Below are 22,417 nucleotides of genomic sequence, written 5' to 3'. Positions count from 1 at the left end.
GGAAGGGAGCTGTGTGTGGCGTCAGAGGGACCCAAACGGAGCTCAGGAGTCTCTTTCTCTCCGAGTGTGTGTGTGTGTGTGTGTGTCTGTGTGTGTGTGTGTGTGTGTGTGTGTGTTTGTGTGTGTGTGTGTGTGTGTGTGTGTGTGTGTGTGTGTGTGTGTGTGTGTGTGTGTGTGTGTGTGTGTGTGTGTGTGTGTGAACGTGTGTGAACGTGTGTGAGTTTATGTGTGTGTGTTTTTGCGAGTGTGTTTGTCGATCACACCTCAGTCATGCATAACTGCTCATATACAGTGAATCACTGTCAAATTTCTTCATTATCAATAATAATTCCTCTCTGGTCGCTACTCTGGCATCTCTACAAGCTTGTTTCTGCCACGAAATAACAAAAAAGAATAATAATAAAAAAAGGTAATTGTGAGTTTTTACCAGAGGTGTAAAGTTCGTAAAAGTCCTGCCATATGTTTATTCCAGCCATGAACTCATCCAGCTGATTTCACTCATTAGTTCTCCTGGCTGAAAAACTGCTAATCAGCAAATCCAGGTGATCGGAACAAAAAAACTGAGGAGGACTTTAGCTTTCTGAACCTGGACTTTGCACCTCTGGTTTTTACAATTCAGACTTTTTGTTCACAATTGCACGTTTACATCTGACAATTCAGTCTTTTTGTTCTTTTTTTTCTAATCTGAATTCTGTGTACAATTTTTTTTTTCCAAAATGTCCCTCAGAACTGTGAGATAAAACACAAAATAGTTTTTTTGTTTCGTTTTTCTTTTACTCCGTGGCAGAAACAAGCTTCCTTAGCCTTCAAACACAGACGGTTTAAGGAATGCCCTGTTTTTTCTCCCTGGTTTGGCAACGTTTATAAACCATGTTCTCTTTCGAAAGGGAACTCGCCCTTCGGTCGATTGACGCTCGATATCTTGGGCACGGGTCCGCACACTTCTGGAAGCTTTGCTTCTTCTCAGTGCATTTCATTTTCTCTTACCGTGATTCTCAAACGTTTACAGACAGAACAGTCCCTGAAGACGAAAGGTGAATGTCATTTGTGCAAGGCGCCCTTATATACTTGCAGTTTGCATATTTTGGGCGAACGTGAACTGAACTGCATTACTGCCTGATGAACGTTACTGTGAACTCGTTCATTCTGGTGTCTGTGAACGGCAGCGCTCTCAGTTTAACTTCGTTCAATAGAGTGCCAGATCTCTATAGAGCCTTCTAGCCGAAAACACAGATAAAACACCGTAAACAGGCCTTAATATGTAGCAGAAAAACACCCAAACTGGCAACAGGATAGTGAGGATGGGAAAAATCTTATATTTCTGTGCAAAGAAATATAAGAAATATAAATATAATTATATTATAAATATAATAACCCCCCCCACTGTCTGGTTCTATATGGGCTGTGGCAATAATTTTGAAAAATAATAGCTCGCAGCAACATATGGAAAAAAAGAACTATAGTTCAAAATTTTAAAGTATGAACTATGAACTGAACTAGTTCATTTTAAAATTTGTGAACTGAACTTTGAACTAGTTCATGTAGAAAGTGAACTTTCCGAACACTGGATATCAGACACCTGTCACTCACGCCTGAGGCGTTCCCCAAAGCGCTGATCGACGCAGTGTCTCGTAACCAAGACGTTTTTCGATCCTTGCTCATTCCCAATAGAGAGACAAATCACAAAATCACAATTATTTCTCATAAACTTCAGATGTTTCTCCAGTGAAAAAGAGCTCAGTAATCTCACATATTACAGTTTTTTTTACAATCGCTATGACAATTTTTTCAATACTTTTAACAAATTTCCTAAACTCTTAACGCACCAACACACCTACAACACAAAACATTGGCAAAACAGTTAATTTCATGCTCAAAATCACACATTGTAAACTAAACTCCAACACTAGTTTTCAAAATACAATAATACACTAGCAACAATACACTATGTCTACCAAAAAACTGCAAACATGACATTTTTCAAAACACTAACATCTGTTCCCGTCCAACAGGAAGATTTAGTCAGTCATTGCACAATGTCATAAAAACACGAACATCAGATGGGATTACAGAAACTGCATTATTGTATATGTGTCAGGTCTGCCCGTATACAACACACAGTATATTGCATTGATCATAGATTGTGTTTTGCACTGCAGTTTCTTTTGAAGCCTCTCTACATCTTTGTTTTGTTGGGTTTAGGTCTTTTGCTGCAGAAATTCAATCGGCTGTTTCTCAGTAACCATAGAATAAAATACAGGGGATATATTTGTGTTTCAATTCACAATATAAAGCGCTGTTTACTTGACTTAAGCCTGGGTTAGGTTTAGAACATGGTGTTTTCTGTTCTGACATACAGTGTTAAAGCATTGGTAAATTTGCCAGTAAAAATCCATTGTTTTGGTCTTGTTTGAGCTTGTGTGTAAAAGAAGTTCAAGCATTTTAAATTTGTGTTAATTGTATGCAGTTTGTGTTAAAGCAACAAGAAATGTGTTAATAGTATAGCTTACACAGACGGATGTAGTGCTAACTGTGTTAAAAGTTTAGGAAATTTGTTAAAGGTATTGAAAAAATTGTCATAGCAAAACTGTAAAGGTGCACTATGTAACTTTGTCCGCCGCTATAGGGCGTACATTCAAAACAACAACAACAACCATTTTTCACACCATATGCATGTACAACAAGACATTCAAACAATAAAACTAACACCGTCTTCAAGTTTTCTGTCAGTAAAGGAATCCAACCCATCACTTGCGATCTCAAAGTTCTGGCCAGTTGATAATACCTAGAATATCTAAATCGACTGCTGGCGGTAGATCCTTTTCCTATTTAGCACCAAAACTTTGGAACAATCTTCCTAACATTGTCCCGGAAGCAAACAAAGTCTGTCAGTTCAAAGCTAGACTAAAAACTAGGGCTGTGAACCTACACTGGTCTCACGGTTCGGATCGGTTACGATTATCATGTCATCGATTCAGTTCAATTCGGTATCACAATGCATTTCGATGCACCGCATCCTCAATTTTCAAATTTACTTTAAAAGTAATCCGTGCGCGTGCGTGTGTGTGTGTGTGTTCATCTGTTCGGGATGTCGCAGTGACAGAAACAGTGACATTCCAGTTTGAATTTCAAAGGCCTGTTTATGCCATTAAGACGATAAAATTTTATCAAATCAATTTTGTTTTAAAGAGATGTTTATTTAAAAGCAGCGCTCATTCATCAGTGTATATGTCTCCATTAGAGGCGCGCGCATCAACCGTCGAGAGTTCACTGTTGAAGATGACGATCATTTATAATCACCCGTAACAACACAGAATAATTGTAATTTCACCATCGGCTGGCAGCGAATACTTAAATCTGAGAACAATATTGAGGCGGGTGGATTATTTGTTTTGGCTGCGGATTCGGGTGACGCTGAAGCTCATTCTCTTACTCTAAAGCAGTCCGGCTCTGCCAGGCGTAACAGCTCGGGGTGAACACGACTAACATTGTTTATCAAGTTAATATAGCTATTACAGGGCTGCCAACTCTCACGCATTGAGCGTGAGACACACGCAATTGACCCAATTCTCACGCTCTCACGCCACACCCCCGATTTCTCACGCTTAAGTGTCAACCCGGTAGGTAAAATGCCTGAAAGATGAGTTTATCTATATATCTACCTGTTGAGCCACTCGCGATCGACTAGTTATACCGCAAATTAGTTAAATATCCCGTAATCTAGAGTAAAGATATTGTGCTCCAAACCGCGCGCACGGCAGAGGTAAGCGAGCGAGAGACCTTGCGTGTGCAGACCACCCCCCCCCATCCCCCCCCCCCCCGTTGGAGTAGAAGTTGGCAGCCCTGCTATTACCTCCTGCCTATTTTATCTGTGCGTGACATGAGCGCACAAAGCGCGTGTCTTCTCCAGATGTAGGGTTTCAAAGTAGCTGGAGCATTTTTAATTATGCGCACACATCTCGCCTCCCTCTGCCAGTGTATGGTATCACGACAAAGCACATACGTGACAAATGACGTCAGAAAAGCGTCAGTACATTATAACCGGTTATGGTCTATTACTGAACCGATAACCGAATCGTCCTCGTCTGCATCGCGATGCATCGTAGAAACGATTAATTTCGACACCCCTACTAAAAACATCTCTTTGACCTAGCATTCACATAACACTCTATAGACTTCTATAATTCAATATTAGGCTGCTTAGATTAGGTCAGCCAGAACTGGGAACACTTCCCTTAAATCCTGATGTACTTGTTACATCATAAGAAGAATGGCATCTACGCTAATTTTAGTGTCTTTGTTTATCCCGAGGTTTTCCCGCAGCCTGCCGGATCCAGGCCGTTTCCAGATCTGACGAAGGACTTTCGCCTGGACCCGATGACAATGCAGTGCTGAAGTGGCAACTAGCCTCTCCCTATGGAGGATCCCTATACCACTCTACAGATAAAGCGTTGTGGAGTTTTTTTGGTTCGCGTACCTACCCGAAGTGATAAGATAAAATAAAATTCTGCATCAAAATTTATAGACGAGTAGTTTGTTTAGTCATGGTTTCAAGAACCACTATAAAACCAAACCAATCTCTGTTACCTTAAATTATACGTTTATCTCTGTAAAGCTGCTTTGAAACAATCTACATTGTTAAAAGCGCTATATAAATGAGGATGACTTGACTTGACTTGACTCGCCTGTCTATTAAAACACGCAAGATTGGCGTCTCTGTCTACTTGAAGTTTATCACGATTCTCTCCATTTAGGAAATGCCACACCGATGTTGATCCTGGTTTTATTTCTCTTCTTGTCCCACAATCTTCTTGGGTCGTTTGGTTGACCCGTACGTTGACTTTTACGTTTACAGTTATGGGACTTGTCTTTGTCGACAGAACAAGCTGCAAACGGTACAGAATAATTGTGTTCCATAACGACTGCGCAAAACAAGCTAGTTGCTTGATAGACGCTACAACTACAACTTCCGCATTTGTCAACAAGACTGTTGCCATGGTTTCTACTGTAGTAAAAGCGGTAACCGACATAGACAGTAAAAGAAATGGACACAGCGCCCCCTTGATTTCAACTGGGAAAACTGAAGCCTGATTAAAGCACTCACTTCCTGATGGCTGAGCGACTGCGCGGGCTCAAACTGAGCTTGACGACAGTCTGACAGTTGTACATCTTCTAGTAGCTGTTCTAGAGAAATCTGAATCACCTAATTCCTCAAACATAGTGTTGAAATATTTTGTCCCGTTGCTTTTATGGACTCTCTATCTATGGGCTTCTCCTTGACTTTATGCCTCTATGTCCCCCGATTGCCTCATAGACAGTAACAGATTGCCTGCGAGCTTCTCCTCCTGTCTATACGGTAATTTCTCTACTGTGCGACAGAGTCGCGTGGTTATGACGCAATCGTTAGCCTATTTTTACAAAAACGGCTTCTACGGGTCCATAACGTAAGATACAAAGTAATGGAGCCTTTTATACATTGTCATGTTTCTTTAGAAATAAATAATGGACAAATGAAGTCTTTGGACGCCTCAGATGTAAAGTTATTCGCTGTCAAAGTGACGCCAAAATGAATGGGAGTCAATGGAATGCTAACAGCAGGTGAAGTTCTGCTACAATGGCGGCTCCCGCGAGGCTTCAGTTTCCGGCTGATGGATTGCACCCTTGGTAACCGAGGGTAACGCGGATATGATGCCATTGACTGGCGACTCCCTCACACCTGCTCACACGCCCCGTTTCTTTTGTCAAAATCGCTATTTCCCGCAAGGACGCTTGTCAAAAAGTATGGGGAAGCTTGTTGTCGTAGCAGCATTCAATGTTCGAGAGAAGCGAAGTGTCACAACATGAAATGTAAAAAGAAAAAACAAGCAATACATTGACACTAGAAACCTTTTATAATGACAGCATTTTTATAACCTTTTTTGGTCCCATTTGGTCGAAAAAAAATAAATAATAATAATTATTATTATTTGCATCTAGTGTAATTGGTCACATCAGTGTTACCGTGAGCAAATGAATTGCATTCCCGCTTAAACCGAGCATTCGTAAATATTTCCAATAAAAGTTGCGCTCATCCTCAAATGTGTATCTCTGGATCATTATGGATCATCGCGAAGTTGTTGTGTTTGGTGCTGCTGTATTGTAATTACGGAGAAGACGTCGGACTCATGAGGTTCATGACCCATATACAAACAACGTCATATCATAAATGATAGATAACCCAGCAACAGTGATGATTAGCTTCTCCTCTATCTTCTCAGAACTAATGTTTTGGTAGGAACGAAAGTTTACATCGTATGTTTCTCGGGAATCAGCCAGCGCTGATGTCTATGTCTATATTCATAGATGCCACCTACGTCACTACCTAATAGAACGCCGCCATATTGACGACCGATCTCGCCCGGTATGGCCGCCCAAACTGCCCACTTGAATGAGAGAGAGAGACAGAGATACCTGGAGAAATTTGAAATTTTAGGCTCCGATCCTTATTTGTTACTCCCAGTTTTCTATTGTCCATTATTATCTGCCCCAGACTTGCCCCAATTTGCCTTTCATGATATATATATATATCTTGTGCATAACCCCTCCCCATACAGTGGGGATCGCTTGAAGGCTTTCAAGAGTACAGACGCGTATCAATATGCTGTGGCTGGATGGGTAAAAGGCGTAAAAGTGCGGCACCTGGCCACCAAGGGTTTATATTTAATCATGGGAAATGTAGATATTATCAAAAAAAATTTAAAATGTATAATTTTGGCGGTAGTTTGCTCTGACTAGGTAGTGAGTTGTTAGCTAGCTAAGTGGCTAACAGCTGTTAGCTTGCCAGCTGTTAGCCACGGCTCACGGCTAGCTGTCATTAATCTGGATTAGGCCTGTCGCGATAGTCAATGAATCAATTAATCGCACAATAAAAGAAATGAGCTCGATAATTTTTCCGGCTGCGGAATAATTTCCATTTGCATGCTTGTTTGTTTTCCTCGTCTCTCTCTCTCTCGCTACCAAAGAGACTGGATGACAACTCTGTTTAAGACTAGGGATGCTAACCGATGACCGTTTGACCGATGGTTGACCGTCTCAACGTTAACCGATCAAAGTTGTCGGTAGTCGGTTAAAAAAAAAAGTGATCTCTAAATTAGGCTATTATAGACAGTGGACTAAACGCTACTACAGTTAGCCATCTCAATCCAAGATATTTTTGTGTGAAGTGAACAAATCCCTCACACTCAATTTTTCTCGCCTGTTTGTAATAAACCAATTAAAACATTTGGCGCGAGGTCACAGCGTTTGGGTTCGCGCGCTCACAAGGTTTGGGAAAAGTAAAGGCTACAGGCTAAAACACTGGAGGTTAGAGCCAGGGCAGACCACAGGATGAAGCGTGCAAAGTAAAGTAGTGTGTGGGACCATTTCACCAAAAAGAATGACACGGATGTAAGTTGCAACTTGTGTGATACAGTGCTTAAATACAGTAGGCCTTCATCATCTATGATGTATTAGCTGAAAACGCGACTTGTTCTGTCCGTTATTAGAAGGCACACAGTGAGTTAGACCTGCCTCGGCCGGTGCGTCTTTTACGCATTCTGAAGGTGCCTGTTTTATCCATTGGTTTTATCGTGTTCAGTCTATTAGGCAACATTTCGCATAAGATGGGCTTAGATTTGGAAATACATTACATCTACATTTCAGTGGTAACAGATAAGGTGATGATGATCATCATCTTTCTTTATTATTGTTAGCACTAACCTCAAACTAAAGCGGCGTCTCTTTGGAGCTGTCATTTTCTTAAATGAGCCGCGGCAATGTTTCAAATGAGCTTCTAACGCTAGACTAACGCCTTTATTTTCAACGCGATCACCTTGTACCCAAACCATTTCGAAACTAAAGAGCCATTTGTCCTCCGATTACATACAATCTCCTCGGCGCCGCGTTTGCGGGACTCATGTTTCGCTGTAGGGGATTTTAAAAAAGTGACGTGAGTGGAAGGGCGGCGCCGGGGCAGTGTGTGTGTGTGTGTGTGTGTCTGTGTGTGTGTGTGTGTGAGCGGGAGGCAGAGCGGCAGTGAGAGATGCGACAGAGTTGCGAAATTGCAGGCGCGGCTCGAAATGGCTGTTATTTCAAATAGCGTGGCATATTTTAAACTAATCGGTTAACCGGTTTCAACCGGCTAATGAGGCTCGATGGTCGGTCAAGAAAATTTTTAGTTTCGCCATCCCTATTAAGACCCGACATATTTTACGTGAATACTCTCCAAAACGGACATTTAAACATAATGTTGTGTGTATTTGTCCATTCAGACACGCAACAGAGCTCAGTTCATTACTCGCGCGCTGTATAGGGGTCTATGGCTGCACGCTTCGGGTCGGGTGTGTGCGCACAGAAAGAGAAGACATGATACAATATGAGACATGATACAATATGAAACATTTCTTCTATCCTTTTCTTTTGGTATAGAATAAAATACCAGTTCGGGGTTCCTCTTTCGGCTGTTGTTGCAGCCCAACTGCACAACATATTGCAGGCATTACTGAGACCGTCGGTCGTAAAGATACAGTGACGTCATGTGACCCGAACGAATTCCGATAAGTTGCTGCCGTTTTGCCGCTGAACCGCGTCATAGCTCATTACCATAAAGTTGAGCTGCTTTCAACTTTCTGATTGACGCTCAAAACGCCCAAAACGCGACGCAGATGGATTTAACGCTTTAGAAGCCAACTGAAGAAAATATAACACTGGCCTAGTGGTTTTTGGTTATTTTACTGCAGAAATCTTACATAGTGCACCTTTAAGTCAGAGATCTCAATATGCACTCAAACATCTATAATCAAACGATCTTATCATTTCTGATTATTTCTACCAGAAACAATGTTGACACTCTATAAAGTTTGTGTCGAATCCGTCAAACTGATGTTAGATGTTTGATGTAATCCGATTCAGCGCTGGCTTCCTTTCTCACAACTCGACTTCCTCACGTCAGATCCCTGGACTTATCAAATATGATAAATTATCACATCATATACACTGCAGATATTCATAACACGTACAGGACAAATTTCAACACATTCTCTCATTCTCTTCTAATAATCAGACTTTACAGTTAAATGTGTTGGCTTGTTTTGCTGCGCTTGAAAAGTTGTCGCTCATATAATAACTTCAATATTTCAAAGGATTATGATTTACATATAGTAAATCTCAACTGCTTGAGTGTTTATGTCATTGCAAAATGGAAATATATTATCGCAAGCATTAAGACATTAACCCAGCTAACAAAACATGTTCTGAAAATGGTTCTCTGAACATTCAAAATGTCAATTTTTTTAAATGTTTAAAAACGTTTTTTCTTGGTTATGTGAACGCTAAGGGAACGTTACATTTTATCATTCTTCAAACACGTTACTTTTGAATGTTCTCTGAACATTCCAAAACAAGTAGTTACATTTAAAAAAATGTCCAACTGAAACATTTAAAAAATAAACTATTGCATGAACGATGTATGAAAAATCTTTTTGTGCTAATGTTTTGAGAACATTATTAAAGAGCAGAAAACTTTGAAAAAACATTCTATTAATGTTAATGGGAGTTTATAACTTTGAGAAAACCTTGCCAGAACGTTAGCTAAAGTAACTGATTTCATAAAGTGTGTGTGTGTGTGTGTGTGAGTGTGTGTGTGTGTGTGTGTGTGTGTGTGTGTGTGTGTGTGTGTGTGTGTGTGTGTGTGTGTGTGTGTGTGTGTGTGAGTGTGTGTGTGTGTGTGTGTGTGTTTGTATGTGTGTGTGTGTGTGAATGTGAGTGTGAGTGTGTGTGTGTGTGAGTGTGTGTGTGTGTGTGAGAGTGTGTGTGTATGTGTATGTGTTTTTGTGTGTGAGTGTGAGTGTGTGTGTGAGTGTGTGTGTGTGAGAGAGTGTGTGTGTGTGTGTGTGTGTGTGTGTGTGTGTGTGAGTGTGTGTGAGTGTGTGTGTGTGTGTGTGCGTGTGCGTGTGCGTGAGTGTGTGTGTGTGTGTGTGTGTGTGTGTGTGTGTGTGTGTGTGTGTGTGTGTGTGTGTGAGTGTGTATGTGTGTGTGTGTGTGTTGACCTGTACCTGTTGACTGCAGGTACAGAATAAAGGAGGATTAGGGAGTTTCTCGCTCCTTCATTCTCAGAGTTCAAGGTCTTTATGAACCTATTAAATTACCTTCCATTAATAAAATAAGAATTTAATCACAGTATTTGACCAGAATCTTGCTGAAAATCAAGTTATGAAAACAAAAAGAACATGAATTTGATTTCATAAACTAAAGGTTCATTACTAATCACAGGCAGAAGAGAACGAGTGGAATATGATTTTACAATAAGAACAAGTCAATCCAGGACAAAACCAAATGAAAACTTGGACCATAATGTGTGTGTTAGTTACTGTGTGTGTGTGTGTGTGTGTGTGTGTGTGTGTGTTAGTTACTGTGTGTGTGTGTGTTAGTTACTGTGTGTGTGTGTGTTTGTGTGTGTGTGTGTGTGTGTGTGTGTGTGTGTGTGTGTGTGTGTGTGTGTGTGTGTGTGTGTGTGTGTGTGTGTGTGTGTGTGTGTGTGTGTGTGTGTGTAAATTGAGCGTAGCAGCTCACTACCACAAGCAAACACACTTCACTCAGCAAAGATACACTGTTTACAGCCCTTCAGTCACGACACATTGCACACAAACAAAACTCTTTACGGGTGTATTTGTGTATTTACCACGTATGAGAACTTCGTGTGTTTGTGTGTGTGTGTGAGTGTGAATGTTTAGGCGGTCAGTCCTGCATAGGTGTTTGTGTTCGGCTAACGTTCATCAAAGTTATGAACAAACATTCTTCCAGTAACGCTAATAGAACAATCATTCAACCTGGTCTTTAATAATGTTCTCAAAACGTTAGCACAAAAACATAAAAAACAAAAAGGGAAATGTTGAACCTCAAGAGCTTCAACTTTGTCTCAGATGTTCCTCCTAAAATCCCTCAAAGAGAAGCGAAATGAGAGTGTGTGCATTCGATCTCTTTTCTGTCCTAAAGAAACGACTGAGATCTTAAATGAGATCAAATGTGTGATTTTTCTGTCTCGCTCTCAGAACTACCAAAAGCAAATGCCAGAGCACTTTAATGCTGCAGGACATTTTATGTGTGTCTGTTTTTTATAAGACGCTGGACTTAATGTGACCAAAGCTCAACATGTTGGTCACACGAGCGGCCACACACACACACACACACACACGTGACCCGAGGAAACACACACTAACCGCAGCCTCTCACACACACGCTTACACTCGTTTATCATGCGTATGAGACATTCACATGATCATGTTTCTCATATTTTTCAGCTTTTCAGAGATTTTCAGCTTCTCCTGCTTCAAATAAGCCCAAAACTGATGAAGATGAGATGCACAACAGACAAACAAATCACAACTGCTTGTATTCTCACAAAACATATTAGAAAACTATATTGTCGTCCAGCTCTTAAAATGAAGATATTAAGATATTATAAAAATCAACATCACGATTTACTGTTAAGCTACATTGAAACAATATTGTGAAAGCGCTGTATACATTTGACAAACAGTAGAGCTTTCACTATAATCTGATGTTTTGCTTCAAAATAAATGTAATATGAGATGATCACTTATATAATATATATAAACCAGTTTAAAACAGTACCCATTTTTAATAACATTATGTGTGATTAATGTGATTAATCACATCTAACATCTAACAAGTTTATTTATATAATATATGTTTATATGTATATTTTATATATGTACAGATATATATAATTTATACACACGTATATATATAAACACGAACTTATGTTAGATGCAATTAATCACGATTAATCGATTTGACAGCACTAATATATATATTTATAAATTAAACATTCATATAGTTATACAGCATTAAAATGTCTTGTATTAATATCCTAATTAATTTTGCCAGCAATCTCAAAATTAAACATCCACATCTTTTGAGACGCTTTTACTTTCCTAATATCTATAATTTAAAAACAGTATGCAATTTTAATAAAAATTTCAACACGTGTTGTCGTCACACACAGAAGAGGACAGACGAGGTAAGGGATTAATGTAATACTTTAGCAGGAGTGTAAGTGTAAGTAAGTAGCAGTCTACAGGTAAGTCAGATGATTGGATGAAGGTTTATCTGGCTGGTTTCTCAGTGCAGGTGAAGGACTGGAGAGCAGTCCTGTTTATATATTATAAACAGAGTAAAGATTATGCGTATTTGGCTCGAACCCAGAGTATCCCTCCGGTAGTTGTAAGAGTAATTAGGACTAGATGTGAGGAGAAGGGGTGGTGGAGGGATGCTGTTAAACTGTCAACGAACGGAGGTAACTCTGCTGTATACATATAAACACAGACAGGTTCTCAGGTGAGTAACACAGACAGGTTCTCAGGTGAGTAACACAGACAGGTTCTCAGGTGAGTAACACAGGCAGGGTCTCAGGTGATTAACACAGGCAGGTTCTCAGGTGAGTAACACAGGCAGGGTCTCAGGTGAGTAACACAGGCAGGGTCTCAGGTGAGTAACACAGACAGGTTCTCAGGTGAGTAACACAGACAGGTTCTCAGGTGAGTAACACAGGTAGGTGCTCAGGTGAGTAACACAGGTAGGTTCTCAGGTGAGTAACACAGGCAGAGTCTCAGGTGAGTAACACAGACAGGTTCTCAGGTGAGTAACACAGGTAGGTTCTCAGGTGAGTAACACAGGTAGGTTCTCAGGTGAGTAACACAGGCAGGGTCTCAGGTGAGTAACACAGGTAGGTTCTCAGGTGAGTAACACAGGCAGGGTCTCAGGTTAGTAACACAGGCAGGGTCTCAGGTGAGTAACACAGGTAGGTTCTCAGGTGAGTAACACATGTAGGTGCTCAGGTGAGTAACACAGGTAGGGTCTCAGGTGAGTAACACAGGTAGGTTCTCAGGTGAGTAACACAGGTAGGTTCTCAGGTGAGCAACACAGGTAGGTGCTTAGGTGAGTACCACAGGCAGGTTTTCAGGTGAGTAACACGGGTAGGTTCTCAGGTGAGTAACACAGGCAGGTTCTCAGGTGAGTAACACAGACAGGTTCTCCGGTGAGTAACAGGTAGGTTCTCAGGTGAGTAACACAGGTAGGTTCTCAGGTGAGTAACACAGGTAGGTTCTCAGGTGAGTAACAGACAGGTTTTCAGGTGAGTAACACAGGTAGGGTTCTCAGGTGAGTGACACAGGTAGGCTCTCAGGTGAGTAACACAGACAGGTTCTCAGGTGAGTAACACAGGTAGGTGCTCAGGTGAGTAACACAGGTAGGTTATCAGGTGAGTGACACAGGTAGGTTCTCAGGTGAGTAACACAGACAGGTTCTCAGGTGAGTAACACAGACAGGTTCTCAGGTGAGTAACAGGTAGGTTCTCAGGTGAGTGACACAGGTAGGTTCTCAGGTGAGTAACACAGACAGGTTCTCAGGTGAGTAACACAGGTAGGTGCTCAGGTGAGTAACACAGGTAGGTTATCAGGTGAGTGACACAGGTAGGTTCTCAGGTGAGTAACACAGACAGGTTCTCAGGTGAATAACACAGACAGGTTCTCAGGTGAGTAACAGGTAGGTTCTCAGGTGAGTAACACAGGCAGGTTCTCAGGTGAGTAACACAGGTAGGTTCTCAGGTGAGTAACAGACAGGTTTTCAGGTGAGTAACACAGGTAGGGTTCTCAGGTGAGTGACACAGGTAGGTTCTCAGGTGAGTAACACAGACAGGTTCTCAGGTGAGTAACACAGGTAGGTGCTCAGGTAAGTAACACAGGTAGGTTATCAGGTGAGTGACACAGGTAGGTTCTCAGGTGAGTAACACAGACAGGTTCTCAGGTGAGTAACACAGGTAGGTGCTCAGGTGAGTAACACAGGTAGGTTTTCAAGTGAGTAACACAGGTAGGTTCTCAGGTGAGTAACACAGGCAAGTTCTCAGGTGAGTAACACAGGTAGGTGCTCAGGTGAGTTACACAGGCAGGTTTTCAGGTGAGTAACACAGATAGGTTCTCAGGTGAGTAACACAGGTAGGTGCTCAGGTGAGTAACACAGGTAGGTTCTCAGGTGAGTAACACAGGTAGGTTCTCAGGTAAGTAAAACAGACAGGTACTCAGGTGACTAACACAGGTAGGTGCTCAGGTGAGTAACACAGGCAGGTTCTCAGGTGAGTAACACAGGCAGGTTCTCAGGTGAGTAACACAGACAGGTTCTCAGGTGAGTAACACAGGTAGGTTCTCAGATGAGTAACACAGGTAGGTTCTCAGTTGAGTAACACAGACAGGTTCTCAGGTGAGTAACACAGACAGGTTCTAAGGTGAGTAACACAGGCAGGTTCTCAGTTGAGTAACACAGGTAGGTTCTCAGGTGAGTAACACAGACAGGTTCTAAGGTGAGTAACACAGGCAGGTTTTCAGGTGAGTAACACAGGTTGGGTCTCAGGTGTGTAACACAGACAGGTTCTCAGGTGAGTAACACAGACAGGTTCTCAGGTGAGTAACACAGGCAGGTGCTCAAGTGAGTAACACAGGTAGGGTCTCAGGTGAGTAACACAGGCAGGGTCTCAGGCAGGGTCTCAGGTGAGTAACACAGGCAGGGTCTCAGGCAGGGTCTCAGGTGAGTAACACAGGCAGGTGCTCAAGTGAGTAACACAGGTAGGGTCTCAGGTGAGTAACACAGGCAGGTTCTCAGGTGAGTAACACAGGTAGGTTCTCAGGTGAGTAACACAGACAGGTTCTCAGGTGAGTAACACAGGTAGGGTCTGTCTAGCTTGTCATAGATGAGACCAGACAATGGGCTGCGTTTACATGCATGAACATGTAATCGGGTTGATGTGCACGTTTATATGTCACAAGATTAAAATCGGAATATATTTTTTGACATGCGCACACTGCACAAATATACAGAGTTTCTTGTGTTTGTGCATAATAACCATTCTCTAACATCGGTTGTTTATTTGTTTTGAACAGCAGACCTAATATTTATCTATTTCTGGTCATAATTTGGCGACAATGAGCATATGAACCGTTGTGCCGAGCTGCTTATATTTATCACGCAGTAAAAATATCATCTGTGGATGAGAGTCTGAGGTACGGGTTACAGGTAAGTCAGATGATTGGATGAAGGTTTATCTAGCTGGTTTCTCAGTGCAGGTGAAGGACTGGAGAGCAGTCCTGTTTATATATTATAAACAGAGTAAAGATTATGCGTATTTGGCTCGAACCCAGAGTATCCCTCCGGTTGTTGTAAGAGTATTTAGGACTAGACACATGCGCAGTACTTTCAGTTACATTTTTTAATCCGATCAAGTGTTTACATGTTCTCTCGATCGAATTACAAAAGGAATAAACCACCCTTTTCAATCTGATTGAAATTTAATTCGGATCGAGCTCAATCGGATCGATTAAGGTGTTTTACATCAAGGCTTTTCTAGTCCAATTGAGCCGTCAATCCGATTACTAACGGATTATTTGGTTGCATGTAAACGTAGCCACTGATGTGATGGGAATGATGGTTTGAACAGTGTGTGCTGACAGGAGACTGAGCTGGTGACTGTACGTAGGCAAGTTTCTACTACAGATTTGAGCAAAACCTTTGCGATATTTTCCAAATGTCGATAAAAAACGATGGCGAAATGATGGCATTTCCATTAACTGATGTTATGCGGCTAAAACGTCATTTCTTCTCTCGCGATCAGTCAGTCCAAACATCATGGGGAGGGATGTTGGTGGGTTTATGTATATCATTGTGTTCGTCTGAAAGAAGAATGAATACATCTAGGATGACTTGAGGGTGAGAAAATCATGGGCTAATTTTCATTTTTGGGTGAACTATCCCTTTAATATATCATGATGACTACACAAGTTGAATATTTGCGCTAAATCTGCACAGACTTGTCTTCCCCATTGAGTAAATTATTATTATAAATTATCATATATGATTTGACAGCGTTGTCGGCCACAGTTGATTTTTACCTGCATTTGACGGGTGTTAATTTCAAACCCTGGTTACTAAAAAAAATTAAAAGAATGCATCTACAATTACAATTTCCAGCAGAAGTAACTGTATTGTGATATATACAGTTATATGATTACTTATATATTGGTCCTAATTAATTTCAGGCACATCTTCTGAGACACTTTTACTGTCCCAATCTCTGGTCCTGTATTTTATTCCTTCTCTTTCTGTCTCCCGCTGCGTCTGACGCCTCGACTCTCTCGTTTGGGGAGCCACTAATAAACTTTGGAGCCGGGACTCTGTCTCTCTCTCTCTCTCTCTCAAATCTCTCTGATTTCTTGCCCAGTTCTCTTCTGTTGTCCAAAATGACAAGAGACTTTTTCTTAGGCTCTCTCTCTCTCTCTCTCTCTCTCTCTCTGTCTGTCGTTTTCTCGCATTCTGCCCACTGTGACAAGACTGTGCCAGAGAAACACACACACACACACACACACACACACACACACACACACACACACACACACACACACACACACACACACACACACACACACACACACACACACACACACACACACACACACACACACACTCGACAGCAGACACACAGCTGGACCCCAGCTGCCTACAAAGGCTGGGGTTTGGAAATCAATGAAGGCGAATGAAGAAAAGGGGAAAAGAGTTTAAATAAATTGGCACTTGAAAAAAGAAAACGCAAAAAGGCAATCGAGAGAGAGAGAAAAAACGTGAACAACGAGAGACAATAGCAGAGAAATGAGCAGTAACTGAAGCACTACGGCAAAATCCAAGGCCGTAATAATCGCAGAAAATGCAACGTTTCAGATCACATGACATTTAGACGTCCGTGCCGTGAAATCTGATACATCACAAACTTGGCCTTTAGTTGTGATAAATGCACACACACACACACACACACACACACACACACACACACACACACACACACACTCACTCAGTCTCACACACACACACACAACATCTGCGCTTCTCCGGCTTGTTTTATGGAGCTGGTCGGATGAAAGCGTTCGTTCTTTGAGTGACGTCGGTAAAACACAAAACTATATGTTTTTGTCTTCGTGTTTTAGGACGGACACAATCCTTTCCACTGTCCACAGTCAGCCTGGAAACCCATTATACACAATATACACACACAGACACTCACACAAACTCTTGCACAAACATGAACACACAAAACAAGAACGTCTCGCTCACATGATTAATCTGAATCTGCACTTTAACACTCAAAACTGGAGAAAAGTGCAGAGACAAGCAAAGAACGCGCCACGATCAGAGAAGTGTTTGATGCAATTGAGTTTTCTCTCTCCACAATCATCTGTTCTACATATGCACACACACACACACACACTCACACTCTCACTCACACACACGCACACACACACACACACACACACACACACACACACACACACACACACACACACACACACACACACACACACACACACACACACACACACACACACACACACACACACACACACACACACACACTCACACTCTCACACACAAACTCACACACACGTTACTGAATGATTTGCATGTCATTGTTCGATGTTTTTGTCATTCAACAGTGACCCGCACATATATTTGGACACTTACAGCACAATTCAAACCTGTGAATGTCACTGCATCAGATATAAGATATTAAAGCATGTGTAATTTATTGCAAAGAAAGATGCACAAACACACTTTTCAAATAAAAACAATAAGTTTGACCTACTAATTCAATAGATGTAAAGTTGAAGATGAAGACAGTCAGTATTGTGTTTGTTAAAAATAGGTTATTTATTGGCATTAAATGTTCCAAGTAGAAACTTTAACATCCATGGAACCACTTAAGATGCTTTATAGAGTTAAAAATATTGTTAGATTCACACTAAGAAACAAAATTTTTTTAAGAAATGATCACTGAAAAGTTCTTTAGAAAACTGAAAAAGGTAAAAAATAAAAATGTTTGGAGCTTTTATTTTTAAGTGGATGATGTTGATAATTAATGTGATTCTCTTCACATGTGTGAACTTGAGGAGAACTGATTTCATACATCCATGAAAATCACATGATGAAGAAAAGTGACGAGAAAACATCCTGCATTTGATTGATTAGATGAGTCTTTCAGGGATATTTTTAAAGTCTTAATCTTTGTAAAACTGACCAATGGTGAAACAAGAAGCTTAAATCTGAAACGTTCCTGCATCTTTGACTAATAGAGGAATTAAGGAAGCGAGTTTATAAAGGGTCGGAAGCATCTCACACCTCTACATGAACACACACAGGGCGAGTGTGTGTGTGTGTGTGTGTGATCCGGGTTAAAGCCCACCCTGTTACCTCTCATACACACACACACACACACACACAGGGTGTGAGCTTGACAAAACTGACACTTATACCGCATCAAAAATGAGGAACTTCTCTAACCACACTCATGCACTCAAATACACACTGTCCTGCGAGCATCTCCAACTAAACGTCTTCGATCATGTCAAACACTACAACTGTTAAGATACACAATCGCTCAGCGAAGCACATTCACATCTCTATCCTTTTTTCTAAACGCATCGGATCTCTGAGACATGCAACAATTGCAGAGAACGAGTGTCTTACATTCATCTACACACAATCTCTACACAAATGCAGTGTGGATGTGAAATAAACAGGCCTGATGGCAAATTAGTTTGTAGAGTGTGTGTGAGTGTGACTTTTGTGCAGATAAAACCTTCTACTGAATCATTTGAGACCAGCGTTAATGAGTAAATAACTCTTTATTAAAGGCCCAAACCAAGTAACTTTCTTCAAGAACGACAAAGGTATTCAGATTAAATACTGTATAACTGTTGATTTTTATAACTGTAATAAGTTGAATGCAATTTAAATGTCAATTTTTAAATGAATATGCATGATTGAACACACTGCATTTCTGTTTTAATGCCCTGATAAAACACTTTTTGAAGAAAAAGTACAATGTAGTTTTGATGTGTGATATATGCATAAGTTGCTCACGTAAATTAACCTTAATAATACTAACAATAATTAAAGAAATTACATAAATCATACGGTCAATTACATTAATTTCAAAGTCAGTTGTAATCTTCTTAATAAAACTTTCAAAAAAACTTTCAGGCTTCATCATAGCATAGAAACCGCGTTCGTTAAAATTATAAATAACTAAATCCAGCTTCTGACCAAGACTGTATCTCAATACTAGTTTTACTTGATATTTGTGAGTGTTCGACACTATAGATCATAAAATACTCAAAATTACACTGGCATTCAGGGACAGGCATTAAACTGGTTTAGATCGTACCTGACAGACCGTTAACATTTTGTCTAATTAAAGTCAGTAAATTAATGTAACTAATTTAAGTTACTGACAGTAACTAATTTAATGTCAGTAAATTAAGGAGTGCTGCAAGGATCTGTGTTCGGCCCTCTGTTATTTTCAATATGCTGCCACTAGGGAATATTACAAGAAAACATGGAATTAGTTTCCAATGTTATGCAAATGATATTCAGTTGCATATTTCATGAAATTTCTAAATAAATTATCCAAGTTGACAGAGTGTGTTAAAGATATAAAACATTGGATAACCTGTTATTTTCTTCTATTAAATTCAGATAACTGAGGTATTACTTACTGGACCAAAAGCAATTAATTAAAAAATGACATAAATTATAGTCCACGACATTAATTAAAAGTCCGTTGTAATCTTTTTAATAGCTTGTGTAATATTCTATTTAGCGTTTATTCTATTGCCAAGTAAAAATCGAAACAAAAATTGTCCATTTGTAAAACCCCAGATATTAACTCTGTGAGGAAGTGCAACAAATAGTGCAGCTGAATGTTGTAGACTAAAAGTCAATGAAAACGTGATGCTGAGGACTGCAGAAATGATGCAAAGTACACCGCAAGTTCTGCAAACTTTGACAGTCAACATTCAAAAAATAAATGCAGACATGTTTCCCGCTTTTCATTTATCCATGTATGCATGGAATAATAGTTTGGGAAGTAGTTTGTCCGTAAACTGCGTGCTGATCTAGTTAGTTTAGCGGAATGAATGACTGCAGGAATAAACCCGGACACTTTTTGATGCACGACTGACTGACCTTGGTTCCTCCGCGGGTTCGCTTGTTTTCTCCGCTTTCCTCGGATGCGCTCCGTCATGTCGTCTCCGTGTTTAACCGGGGATCGCGCGCACGGATCGGTGGGATAAACGCGTGAAGTGTCGCTCCGCATCGCTCGCGCTGTGACTGCAGTGGCGCTCAGACGCGCGTCGCGATCACAGGCTTTGGTGATGTCATCATCATCATCGGAGGCAGGTCTGGGGTCAGCCCGGAGTGTGTGTTGTAAGAAGAGAGAAATTGTGCAAAAGAAAGTGTGTCAGTTCCTGGTTGAAGTTTTATAAAATTATTATTATTAAGACTAAAAAGACATTTATGTTAATGTCTGATTCTTTTGGTCATAAATAGGCCTACCAACGTTAAATCATGTCATGGCTATGGAGATTAAACTATATGACAGTATATGACATATATTTCCATGCATTTCAAAGAATTTGAAATGCTGTACAGTTGTGTAGCTACATGGTGTTATGACAATAAAGTGATTTGCTTTTGGCATAAATATATTTAATATAGGCCGTGTAGGTCTAAATTAAAAGCGCATAGCAAACATGTTGGGCATGTATTTTATTAATCGTAAAACTTGACCAAATAAAATGTTAAAGCAGTTTAACTATAGGCTACTCTAGCTAAAAATTTGCAAATGTTCGTATGCACAGGTAGGTGTTGTGTGAGCGAATCGCACCTACACCCCCCCCCCCCCATCAGCCCCCCTGCTCCTGTTGATCGCTGTAGGAAGTATTGCATTGTCACCTCTTTTGTGCGTGTAATTGAACGGTAATCTGTTTAGCAACTGAAAAAGAAAACATCAGAAAAACTCAAACACACCGTTTTAGGACCCCTACCTTGCATTCTCTCTCCCTCTCTCTCTCTCTCTCTCTCTCTCACACACACACACACACACACCTGAACCCGTACTGTCATGATAATGCCCGTGCAATACTTCCTGAGGCGCGCGAGGTAGGGTGGACCTTGATCCCTAAGCACTTCGAAATAAATTACTTTTTCCCCTTCATATTATGTTAATGGTTAAGTAATTAATGGCATTCCGCTTGCTAATTATTATTAATATTAATGTCATTTTATTTGTCTTGCATTAGTCAACAATTTAAAATGAGGCTACTATCTAACTATAATAACACGGCATCTGTGATATATTAGCTACATTATTTTCTACTCTTCGAAAACTATCGATTATATGTTGTCTTCGCTATATCTTATTTTCCTGTCTCGCGCCAGTGAAAAAAGCGCGGCAACGAACTCGTGGATTCTGAGGGGAAAATAACTTTATCTTAATCGTTGTTTTCACAACAGCGGCCGGATTTCTCTTTTTGTCTGGAAAAAAAATCTTACAGACATTACAAGAAAACCCACAACGCCAAATATTACCACATAATGACAGAGATTTAAAAAAGAAAAATGTTATGTAAAGATTTCTTGGATATTTAGCTTAGCATAAAAACATCATAAATTAAGTTGTAAGACTTATCCTCCATAACGTTATCTGTAGCCTACTTCCTTTGATATCTGACTTTTTTGCTGTTATTCTACACAGAATGCCAACGGATGCGTTTACAAAAATACTGTGTTGGTACAAGGGTTCAGTGATGATATCTGGTGCTAATTTATATGGTACTTTCATTTACATTGAAGAACAGGATGATTACCATATTAATTTCCAAGGTATTACAACTAACACTGTATTATGGTTTCTTTTAACACTGGATCCTCTGCATTTTAAAGAGCAAAAGAGCTTGTGTTTGTCGTTTCTAATGGACATTTGTTTTTAGGGACATAAAATAGAGGGTTTCAGGTGGTGAAAGCCAGAGAATAGGAGAAGGGATGAGAGGTCACAGTCCTTTTGTCTAGGAGAGGAAAAGAGATGGAATGGGTCATAAACCTACACCCTGCTGTGGATGTGAGGAGTAAAGACACAAAGAAAAGCCTCATTCACCTCTGCCCAGAATAGATGATGGTAAGAAAGTGTTATTTGCATTAATGTTATAAACGAGGAAGCTTAATGTGCAAAGAGTGCAGTTTGTGTGTGCAATGAGCCTAAAAACAGCCGTAAGTGCAGGAATCTGGGCACCACATGGTCTCGAACACCTCGACACACACTGAGGGACGCCCAAGGGTGGGGTGTCCCGTGGGATTTCCAGCGTGCCGGAGTTTGGCAGGGGTTCAGAGAAGGAGCAAAGGGAGGAGTCTTCTTTAACAGCATATTAAACAGGAGTTAATTATATGCCAACCTTTGTGACAAAGAGAATAAAAAGCCTCGACTTGAATGGCAAACCAAGAAAAGAAA

At 40.5% G+C, this 22,417-nt stretch overlaps 1 protein-coding gene across 1 annotated transcript in view; it reads right to left on the bottom strand.

Annotated features, from left to right (window-relative positions):
* LOC143706084 (zinc finger E-box-binding homeobox protein zag-1-like) overlaps positions 1-20,266 on the bottom strand; it is a 59,584-nt gene extending 39,318 nt beyond the window's left edge. Inside the window, exon 1 of the mRNA XM_077197641.1 lies at positions 20,098-20,266. Coding sequence (XP_077053756.1) covers positions 20,098-20,227 — 130 coding nt within the window. The 5' untranslated portion in view covers positions 20,228-20,266. The remainder of the gene's footprint in view (positions 1-20,097) is intronic.
* Between the last annotated feature and the right edge of the window lie 2,151 nt (positions 20,267-22,417).

This window comes from Siphateles boraxobius, unplaced genomic scaffold (assembly GCF_051911475.1).
Source record: "Siphateles boraxobius isolate OS27281-9 unplaced genomic scaffold, OSU_SipBor_1 41, whole genome shotgun sequence".
In the NCBI taxonomy this organism is placed as follows: Eukaryota; Metazoa; Chordata; class Actinopteri; order Cypriniformes; family Leuciscidae; genus Siphateles; species Siphateles boraxobius.
The sequence above is the reverse complement of the archived record's forward strand: the minus strand, read 5'-3'. Positions and strand labels throughout refer to the sequence as shown.